The 11640-nt window shown below is 40.2% G+C and overlaps 1 protein-coding gene across 1 annotated transcript in view; it reads right to left on the bottom strand.

The window, feature by feature from the left end:
* Window positions 1-411: 411 nt before the first annotated feature.
* The window catches only part of LOC137676245 (uncharacterized), a 37520-nt gene continuing 26291 nt past the window's right edge, over window positions 412-11640 (bottom strand). The window contains exons 8-12 of the mRNA XM_068422941.1: window positions 8414-8571; window positions 7105-7147; window positions 3400-3586; window positions 1359-1494; window positions 412-630 (exon numbers count right to left, since the gene is read on the bottom strand). Of these exons, the coding sequence (XP_068279042.1) occupies window positions 531-630; window positions 1359-1494; window positions 3400-3586; window positions 7105-7147; window positions 8414-8571 (624 nt within the window). The 3' untranslated portion in view covers window positions 412-530. The remainder of the gene's footprint in view (window positions 631-1358; window positions 1495-3399; window positions 3587-7104; window positions 7148-8413; window positions 8572-11640) is intronic.

Below are 11640 nucleotides of genomic sequence, written 5' to 3'. Positions count from 1 at the left end.
GTGTTCATCCAAATCATACCAATGTATTCTATTCCCCCTGGTGTGCTGTAATGGTATGTAGCTGCTAGCCCTTTAGTCAGCCCAGCCTCTTCAACCTTAAGCCCCGCAGCATCTAGAAACTCAAAGGCAAGCCCACATATGAAACTTCTGAATGCAAAAGCAGAAGTCTTTGCAAAGAGTACATCTGCAAAAAAAAAAAGGGTGTAGATATAAAACATCGGGGAGTACAAAATATACATTGAAATACAGTACTTTCTCTTTTGTCTGCACCAGATAAATGTTGATGTCAGTTCACTGCTGTAAAACAGACTATGCATGGTCTGAGTTGAAGTAGAAACACAAAGTAAAGACAGCCACAAAGAAGGCAACATTCTTTACGTTTAATTTACTAATGCTTACAAAAGTTGTGAATGTATAGCAATGCTAAGGATTACCTGCTGCTAGAGCATCTTTTGAGGTGAACCATAAGACATAGCATGGAATTTTTAATGGAAAACAGAAATTGAGGGGAAAAAAAATGAGCTTTCTTCTCACATCCTGGTCTCCTCCAGTGGTCTGTTCATGAAATCTTGGATTGCCTGGTGTAAGGGTAACCATTTATTAATTGAAGCTTTCAAAGCTGTAATCCACCTAGAAGAAATGAAAGACCAACAACTGTCTCTGATCGTGTTATGCATGTATTTTTATATTCTTTGAAACATGCCTTTTATAAATGGTGTTTGTACAGCTGTGTTACTATTTATGCTGATAGTAAGTGGACTGGAAAAAGGCAGGAGCTGGAGGAGTTGACTTTAACAGCAACATCTCTTAACACCAATTTCCAACATATCCAAAAGCTTTGTCCTTTGTTTTTTAAATCAAAACCCAAGTCCTGTAATTTGTAGTCTTTAGACAAGAACTCCCACTGACAGCCATGGAATTTGGCTGGATTATGATGAGGGGATTCACCTTCAGAACGTGATTTCATAGGCCAAGTTTCTTTTTCAATTCTAATGATCATTGTTGGAAGTAAATCATTCCTGGGAATGAGGAGAATATACTTTACATTATCTCTAATGAGAGGTACCATAGCTTTTCTGTTTGGTGTAATCATCATTGTGAAAGGCACCATATCCAGGTTTCTTTCCGAACCTCTGCAAGCCAGCCTTGCTGTAGTTCCAGCATCAACAATAACAGAGCTGATGACTCACATATGCCAGCCTGTTGTACTGCAGTTTGACTAAAGTTACAATTAAAGGAAAATCGGTGGGAACAAGTGAAAACAGAATGAAAAGTTGTCACTGGATCTTCCCAAGCTACAGTGTTGCCACTTTCCTAAAGTCTGGCAAATAAAATGAAAAAAAACCCGTTTGGTTTACCTTTTGTTTTCATTTACATTCTCTGCACATAAGTAGAAAGTTTTAAATTCTTCAGATGGAGGTTTGAGTTCAATTACAGATTTCTTAGAACCCAGAGACTGTTCACTCACAATATACCCCTGCAGGTAAAGGCCACCTGGACAGAATAAAACAGCATGCATCATGTATATTGCAGATACCATTTATGAAACTACTGCCAGTTACAAGCATACCAACAATTCTTGCAAGTTGCATTCTCAGATGCCTCGTGTCGGGTGTTTCAACAGAGTTGTACAGAATTTACATATAAAATATTTGAAAATGTGAAAGTCCAGGGTTATTTTTCTGAAAATTGATTTGAAAATAGTGTAAAACATGCTTCCTGTCCAGCAAATAATGAGCAGTATAGTTTTATTTAGCTTTTCGTTAAATAAGAAGTGGCAAAATATTTTTTCTAGCTTTTGGCGTGCTTTTTCTTTCATTTAAAAACTAAAGGGATACAAATTTCAACATTAAAAAAGTCCTCTAGTCAGCATTGGCTCCCCTTGCTGTCATTAGTAACTGGAGTGTCATTGCAGGCCACACTAGCCAACTGTGAAGGAAAGGCATTAGACAGAATTTGGTCTTCATGACATTTTCATTTTAGCTGTTTTTTGGGGTGCTCCCCCGCCCCCCTCCCCGACTTCACTGCAACACTGTATATGTTCACTTTATACGTTCGTAGTGAATAGCCAAAAAGACCTATGGAGCTGATTATCTGTAGCTGAGTGCTCCTGTTAGTGTCTTCAGGGTCTGTAATTTTTTTTTGGCACTTACATTTAGTGTCAAGAGCATCAAATTAATGCTGTAGCATTGAGAATGATGTGGGGAGGTGAGAATCTCTAGTGAAATTGGAAAAAAAAATAGTTGCAATACCAAGAGAGAAAACATTAGCATATATAAGAATTTGAATGTAGTAGAATATTTAAACACCAAAGTGACATATTTAGCAGTAGGAGCATAGGCTTAGGTGTCATAAACATGTAATACTTAATTTTTGCCTTTCCACTAATTTGTTGCTTAGCTCCGGGCAAACCTTATCGTCAGTTTCCTGTACAGAGGAAATCACTGTTCGTTTCATATGTACAGCCTTTGGCAGATGAAAAGTGCCATGTAAATGATATAAAGTGGAACGCCTCTCGCCTGATCACATGGCAAATAGCATAAACCCTAACAAACCAGTTTTCCCTTTTGATCTGAAAGCTGGCTAGTAAGCAAAAGTACAACAGCATTTATCTTTCTGATTCTTCTGACTGCCACATTCCTTAGCAGAGGGAAAGTGCATTTGCAGGTCCTGACCCGTCCCCTCCCCCTAGGGCACCTCTCTTTTTTGTGAAATACTGACTTTCACAGAGTTGTGCTCGGAGGCTCTCCTCAGTGCCTGAAGCTCAGCTCCTCCACCTGCCATTGACCCCAGTAGCCTCATATTGCTGTCTCCAGAGAGTGGCCAGATGCCATCTTATGTTATGGAGAGAGCTGCTAGATGGCAGCTTTAGCTGCAAATTACCATGACCACATCGTGGAGCACCAACCTCTGCTGGAGCAGGGAAGTTCTGCCTGTCAATGGGTGGGCTTGCTTTGCCAAGGCCATGTGAAAACATGGTAGTGGCAGAGAAACTAGTCTAAGTTTATGATGTCCCTCCCTCCAAGGATGCTACCTAACATGTGGGAGTAGACAGCTTTCAGCAGTCTGCCATCAGTGGAACTGGCTCAAGCCACTGTGACGTGCTTTGGAAGGGTGACTCTTGTCGCTGATACTTGCTCCTGAGGTAATGTGCACAGATCCTGATTAGCTCCATTCCAGAAAGAAAAATTCAGACCATGGGAGGTAAAGCAAAGAAGATGGCAGGGAATGAGGTGGTTATTTTATGAAGAGACTGAGTCTGGTCTTCCTTCACTCACCTGCACAGAACAGAGTGAATTTGCTGATCAGAACTCTCATTAATGGCAAAAGTTCTATTTGGAAACTGCTGTGAAACATTTCTGCTTTAACAATCAATTAAAATCCAGCAGCCGTCCCTACCTTGGGCAGGTGTAGAGCGCAGAGTGGCATAAAAGTACAAACAGCCATCCTTCAGAACGCAGTAGTGATGAATCCAGATGTCTTTGTTTCTGTCCAGCTGGTGGAGGAGCCCCAGGCACTCTGGGTTTTTGATAGCCAAGGGTGGAAGTGTAGTGTTATGCAGTGTGACATCTACCCACACGTGGTTCTGTAAAGTATGCATGTAATGAAAAGTTCTGGTAAGAAATTAAGGGGGACTTGCTAGTATGAAAAGACACAAGCTCTAGTCCCTTGCTAGGAAATTAGCTTTTGTTCTGAAAATAATTTGAAAAGTCAATGCTGAAAATGTAATTAGAAAAACCTATATTGATGGCAAATAGTGACCAATCTCTACTTTCTTCTTACAATAATAACTTATTTTTCTGCATCTGTTTGTTTTTCAGTACAAGTTTTGCTGGTAGAAACAGGATTATTTCAAAGCTGTATGAAGAAGCTTCTTTAAAAAAATTGTCTTACTGATTGCCTGACTTCAGCAGTCTTTACGGTGCATAACCTGGCAAAACAAGGTTCACCATCTACCCTCTGTGTTCCAGAGAAAATGTGGTGGTGTCTGAAGCCAGAATACAGCACTCAGACTTGGACGGAAGCACTATGACACACAAAACGTTTATGGATGCCTTCCCATCCCTTTCTGGAAAGCAGAGTCTTTTTCATTACTAAAATTATCCTATTGTCATTTACAGGTGAAGAAAAAGCTCAACCTGTGACATACTGCCATTGTGTAGGCTATTTATATGATAAGAGAAACCAAAAAGAAAATCAGGAAAAAAATAAATTGTTATTTAATAAGACCAAGTTGTCTAATGTGAGACTAAAGCATTTCTTCTTTTCCTTTAAATCTTAGAGGTATTAGGAACTCAGCCTCTCCTAGTGTGTTTTATTTGTCTGCAACATATATTTCAAATTCTACATCAACCAGTGTCATTGTCTTTTGCAGTCCATGGGGAGAATGTGTGCAATATCAATAGCATCCTGATTGTTTCCACAGACGTTTTCTTTTGCATTTATTTATATTCCTTCAGGATCCTTGACAAGGCAATAAAGGAAAAAAGACCTGGCACAATATAGCTAGCTGTATTCTTTGTTATGAATGGGAAATCTGCTGAGACTTATTGCAGCAAAGTGCAGAAGAGGACTTCAGTAATACTAGGTGTATTCATAAAATAGTTATCTCCGTAGATTCATTAAGATGACACAGTGTCAGCATATTGGTCTGTTAAATCATTGTGTTGTGAGCCCTGCTGTAACACACTAGCTATTGCAAAAAGTCAATAACAAACAGTACAGCAAACAAGAAAGAAGAAAAAGAAAAGTTTTTTCTATTCAACTGAATGGAAATTCCAGTTAGAAGGAAGGAACTGATATAGTGTTCATTAAGAACAGAGGTTAGGCAACGAAAGTGACATATTAAATCAAACATTTCTTTCAGAAAAGGATATTTTTTGCTCAAGGACAAAACTAAAAAAGGTAAAGCAGTCAAAAATAAGATGCAGTAGCACAGAAAGGAGCCAGCTTAACTGTGTTGTTAATGGGTGAATGCAAGAGAGATCTTTCTGAATATATAATGTTGGAATCACAGAGTCACAGAATGGGTGGGGTTGGAAGGGACCTCTGGAGATCATCTAGTGCAACCCCCTGCCAAAGCAGGTTCACCTAGAGCACGTTGCATAGGGTCACGTCCAGGTGGGTTTTAACATCTCCAGAGGAGCCTCCACAACCTCCCTGGGCAGCCTGTTCCAGTGCTCTGTCACCGTCAGTGTAAAGATGTTTTTCCTTGTATTCAGATGGAACTTCCCACGTTTCAGTTTGTGCCTGTTGCCCTTGTCCTGTCACTGTGTACCACTGAGAAGAGTCTGGCCCCATCCCCTTGACACCCACCCCTAAGGTTTTTGTAAGCATTGATAAGATTCCCCCTCAGTCTTCTCTTCTCCAGGCTAAACAGACCCAGCTCCCTCAGCCTTTCCTCATAAGAGAGATGCTCCAGTCCTCTGATCACCTTTGTAGTCCTCCGCTGGACTCTCTCCAGTAGTTCCTTATCTTTCTTGAACTGGGGGGCCCACAACTGGACACAGTACTCCAGATGTGGCCTCACTAGGGCAGTGTAGAGCAGGAGGATAATCTCCCTCGACCTGCTGGCCACACTCTTCCTAATGCACCCCAGGATACCATTGGCCTTCCTGGCCACAAAGGCACATTGTTGGCCCATTTTTAACTTTTTATCCAACAAATTATTTTTGCATGTTACACTAAAGAATGACTCTTTTGATGTGTTTTCTTTTGTATATGTGTGCCTTTATCCTCCTTTTTGGCTTAGGCTATTTTTTGGTTCTTTTGGCTAGTGTACATGCTTCAAATTGTTTGACTTATTTTTGCTGTTTTCCGTATGTGGATTCCTTTGTATTCTTTTAAGAAACACTGCCAGGTAGAATACACTTGGAAACAAATTTGGTTTTGCATTTACAGTCTCATCTGAAAGCTGAAGCCCAAAGAAACATATGTTTGATCAATTTTATTTCAGTGGAAAAGGAATTAGAGTAACAATAAACACCTCCTTTCACTTTTTGGAAACCTATCACTAAAGCACACTGCTGAAGGAGTCACTCATGTGCCCTGGGTTGAGAGAAGGAGGAAAGTAAATTTCTTTTTTTCTTTTCTTTTTTTTTTATTTCACTGCAGTAATGCAGGTTATAATTTGTACCTTGCAATTTTTAAATTTTTTTATTGATGATTTTCTTTCATCTGCAAAAAAGGTAGACATTGATATGTACTCAACATTTGAGCCACACATTCTTTCTGCTAAAAACTGAGCTGGTTCAGAGGCTAAACCTTTTTAAAAAAAGATTTTACAGATCAACAGCATATTTTTGTAAAGGTGATCTGCCAATAGGAGGAAAGGGTAAGAATCACTGGGCCAGGAAAGGGCGGGCTAAAGTGGCTTTGACCCCTATGCTTCCAGCCTTGGAATTTCTAAACTTAGCTTTGCTGTTGTCAGTTCAGGGGTCAGCCAGAGACTATTCATACTAAATTATGTTGGGCTGAGCAAGGTCTCTCTGTAGCAGCTCAAGATCAATTATGGCTATTTTTCTCCCAGCCATAGGGGCCAGCAGAGAGTATAGCTGTAAAAAGAGAGAGTTAAGTCAAAGTTTATGAACTAACTTCTCTTTCTTCATCTCTGAAACTACAGAAAAGAAGAACTCAGCAACACCCTCCCCCCACTTCCTAATATTCTGTCAGAAAATGCAGGTAACTTGCAAGCAAGGCAGACGTGCAGGGAACTCTTAAGAAGATATAGCCCTTCTCTCCCTTTCCTCCAAATAGTACTACCTAGGGCAGACTGTGTGGTTGTGAGAGTTGTCTCTCCCCTTCCTCCCTTCCCACTACCCTCATTTCAGGTTATGTTTCCAAACCACCTTAAAGCTGGTGATATCTGGAGAGGGAGCATTTTGATTAATTCCACCACATGGCAGCAAAGTATATTTGCTGAGTCACAATAAAGTCTGTATGTGGCTTTTAGATTGGAGCTGATTCACATCTCAGAAGCCCAGAACAAAAGTATGCAGCTTCCATGTTGCTGTCTGCACTTGACCATGTACAAATACATCTACTGTCTCTCAGGCTTCTGCACAATCTGCTATACACATGCTTCTTACAGAAGCAAAGCATTACCTGATGGACAGGATGCACTGCTTTATCCATAGCCTCCAGCCACCTATAATACGACAAAAAATGAGAATAGCTTAGTTTGGTAGAGCAGAATAAATGTGCTTCACTGCCTCTTTTAAGTCTTGCTGACATAGACAGCATCTAAAGGGATGTGCCATTTTCAGGACACATTCAAGGCTTCAAGATAGAAAAGTAGTGGATTAAATCTAAATAAACATTGCTAACTCACAGAAAAATAAGTCTCAAAGCTTGCTGTGTAACATATTATAATAGATTAAGGCAATATTGCATCAAGGGTATCTGTATATTTGGAATATAGTTCAACATGTCAGGCTGAATGATCACTCTTCTTTTGTCTTTGTTATAATGTACATAAGGAACTTACGGGAAATGTAAAGGATCCCGAAATTGGAGACTACAGAATAAAGCTAGCTATCTGTTGGCAAAGTTATTCTTTTTGCTCTGTGGATGGTATAGAATTTGGAAGTAGAAAAAGCTGTTATATTACAGTGGTGAGTGCTATGTTAATTAGTAAGATGTTATAAAAAGATGGGTGGATGAATACCAAATGTCATCCTACTTCATAGCTTTATATTTTTGATAATTCAGAATAAAACAAAGAAGACAATAATATTAGTTTTTATTACTTTGAAATTAAAGCCTAAAATGGTGTTACTTTGTTTTGGGTGATTTTAATCTCTTTGTTTTGTCAGCTGTAGTCTTTGGGAAATGCAAAAGGAATATTTTTTAAGTCTAACTCTGAGTCAAGCCTGAACTCACTGCCTCTTATCAGAACCAATATGCTTTTGTGGCATGCTTGCATTCTAAAATACTGAAATGATTATATAACAGAGTCACAGAAAAGGAAATGGAAGATGGGATTATATTTATTAAGAGCACTGTCCTTGGTGCGCAGAAGAGAGATCATTCATGTGAAACGACCAATAAGCAAGTTTACATCCACAGGAAGATTTACACTTCCATTTGAATACAGCAGTGGAGGAGAAGGCATGAGAATATGGGTGAAGATTTTTTTCTGGACATAAATTAAGAATTCAGGGGGCTGTTGAGGAAAGCACCAATATTAATGACTTTATGAAAAAAAATTTCTCGTAAACTACAAAGCTGAAAAATAATTTTTGAAACTTCTGCAAATGAAAATTAGAAACACCATCTTCCCATAGTAGCTGACAGATTGTTTTTTTTTTCCTATTGATCAGGGGAGGTATTGTGAACATCCGTCAAAAATTCAGACTCCCTCTCCCCAAACGAGAATAATAAAACTGACCCTGTAAAATGAAAGATCACTTACCTCTTCATTTCTTGGTTGGAAGTTGCACAGAAGTAGAAAATCCTGTTTCCACTTTGAGGTATGCATTTAAAAACAAATGGTTTACCCAGACTGGTATCAACACCAATTTCTGCCCCTTCCAGCTTTGTTACTTCCAAGGGTCTGCACTTTCCTTCATCCTGCAATTAGAGAGAAAGAGTGCCAAAGTTCAGAACTAATACTGGTCCCTGTGAGATGGGGATAAACTCAGGGAATATTCAAACATGTAGAAGTTGGTGATAAGCTCTTATGCTTTTGAAACTATTTCAATCATTGAATTGTTTCATGATCAGCAGCCCCAGAAAATACAGTGCAGTCACAAAAAATAAACTAGTCTAACACCCTCTAAATAAACATCTCTTTTTTTTCTCTCTTAGAATCATAGAATTGTTTTGGTTGGAAAGGACCTCTAAGATCATTGAGTCCAACCGTTAACCTAACACTACCAAGTCCACCACTGAACCATGTCCCTAAGCACCACAGCTACTCGTCTTTTAAATACCTCCATGGATGGTGACTCCACCACTCCCCTGGGCAGCCTGTTCTAATGCTTGATAACCCTTTCAGTGAAGAAATTTTTCCTGATATCCAATCTGAACCTCCCCTGGAGCAATTTGAGGCCATTTCCTTTCGTGCTATCGCTTGCTGCCTGGGAGAAGAGACTAACACCCTCCTTGCTACAACCTCCTTTCAGGTAGTTGTAGAGAGCGATAAGATCTCCCCTCAGCCCCCTTTTCTCCAGGCTAAACAACCCCAATTCCCTCAGCCGCTCTTCATCAGACCTGTGCTCTAGACCCTTCACCAGCTTTGTTGCCCTTCTCTGGACTTGCTCGAGCAATTCAATGTCTTTCTTGTAGTGAGGGGCCCAAAACTGAACACAATACTCGAGGTACAGCCTCACCAGTGCTCAGTACAGGGGGACAATCACTTCCCTACTCCTGCTGGCCACACTATTTCTGATGCAAGGATGCTGTTGGCCTTCTTGGCCACCTGGGCATATTGCTGGCGGAGGAAATTCTTTACTGTGAGGGTGGTGAGACACTGGAACAGGTTGCCCAGAGAAGTTGTGGATGCCCCCTCCCTGGCAGTGTTCAAGGCCATATTGGACGAGGCTTTGAGCAACCTGGTCTAGTAGAAAGGTGTCCCTGCCCATGGCAGGGGGGTTGGAACTAGATGATCTTTAAGGTCCCTTCCGACTGAAATCATTCTATATGATTCTGTATGATGCATATTCAGCCAGACATCAATCAAGACCCCCAGGTCCTTTTCCACCAGGCAGCTTTCCAGACACTCTTCCCCAAGCCTGTAGCATTGCATGGGGTTGTTGTGCCCCAAGTGCAGGACCTGACACTTGGCCTTGTTGAACCTCATACAATTGGCCTTGGCCCATTGATCCAACCTGTCAAGATACTTCTGCAGAACCTTCCTACCCTCCAGCAGATCAACACTCCCGCCCAACTTGGTGTCATCTGCAAACTTACTGAGGGTGCACTCGATCCCCTCATCCAGATGGTTGATAAAGATATTAAAGAGAACTGACCCCAATACTGAGCCCTGGGGAACACCATTTGTGACTGGCTGCCAAATGGATTTAACTCCATTCACGACAACTCTTTAGGTCCAGCCATCCAGCCAGATGTTTTTGGTTCATCAGAATTCATATCTGCATGTGGAAACCTCACTAGGTATTTGTAAATATTCCAACTTTTGAGGGTGCACCTGAGTGAGAGTGGAATTTTCAAAATGCGCCAAAAATTTAGGAGCATGAGTCTCTTTACTAAGTAATGCTGCTTGCAGTCTGGGTTTATACTGAAAACCTCACTTTATCTGTGCAGGTAGAGGGAACAAAGGCTTACATGCAGAAAATAGCAAGCATAATTTAAAAGGCTGGATTTCAGTTCCTTTTCAAAGTTGCCCTAAATATCAGTACGTTCATAACCCTTCCCATTCATTTTAGACAAGGTTCAATGGAAAGGATTTCAAAACTTTTTTGTACCGTATTGTTTCCGATTGAGCTAAAGCTGTTTGAGACTGAAGGGTATTTCAGTGTCTTTCTTTGTGGTTAGTTATAAGAAGCCATTAAGCTCCTTAATGTAAGTAGGTAGGTGAGCAGTTCTCCCCCCACTTTCCCACCCCAGCTCCCCTCAAGTACATATGTTAACTAAAAACAAAGTTGCACATCTGGACAGTGGGTTGTAGCTGTGTTTTAAACAATATTCTTAGCCGCCTTGCTTTGAAGAGCTATGACTGAAGCTCTAACAATTGCATCAAATTTGGCAGCAATAAAATGGAAAACGTGAGTTAATGCTGGGACATATGAAGAGCATTAGTGCCATTTGTAAAATACACACATGGTGGAGTCTCATAGAATAAAATCAATTGATTATAGGGAGTTAGTTAAACGTCATCAGTAAGAGCTGAATTGTAAATGCTCTACGTAATTTTTTATTAGCCTAAGAATAAACATACACAACCTTCCATGAACAAAATATGCACCTGTGGGTATTAGTTAAATAGTCGCTTGTATGCTCATCGGCACGTATAATTATCCCTTTGTTATACATGAATTGACTGTAGGAATAAAATAACACCTAATACTGAAAAACGTTCATGAATGCATTTCCTAGATTTTTCTGCTTCTTTTCTCTTTTTTTTTTAAATGCAAAACTAAAGTCAGTACAGAAGATGAAGGCAATCCTGAAAGTCGTCAGTGCTGTGTGACCTACTTTTAATTCCTTCAGACACAAAACTGCATTGCAAAGACAGCGTAACCAAAATATGTATTCAGGCTCCAAATCTCGTTCCTAGAGTAAAGAATAGTAAGTGCTATGTTGATGAAGTGTTATTCAGCAGAATCCTGTCCATGGTCAGAGTTCTGCTGACTGTATTAGCCTGAAGGCAACAGTCACTGCAGATATTGAAATGGCTGTGTGACCAATTATTGCACATCCCTATAAACTGCTTTTCTAAACACTTTCTGTGCTGTCTAGAATGAATGCGGGTAGAGCTCTGTGGCATCAAGAATGATTTATGTCCACTCCATTTCAAATTAATATATCTGGGAAAGGAATAAGACGGATTTGAGGCATTCAAAGTGAGACCAAATGTCCTTTATTGACGAATAGGTAGCCACGCTCCCCTAATTCTGGTAAGCCAGATTTAAGGGGCATTTCTTTTCACTCATGTGGCTTTCTTTCATGAATAATATC

The sequence above is a fragment of the Nyctibius grandis genome, chromosome Z (genome assembly GCF_013368605.1).
Source record: "Nyctibius grandis isolate bNycGra1 chromosome Z, bNycGra1.pri, whole genome shotgun sequence".
In the NCBI taxonomy this organism is placed as follows: Eukaryota; Metazoa; Chordata; class Aves; order Nyctibiiformes; family Nyctibiidae; genus Nyctibius; species Nyctibius grandis.
This window is presented reverse-complemented; position numbering and strand designations above follow the sequence as displayed.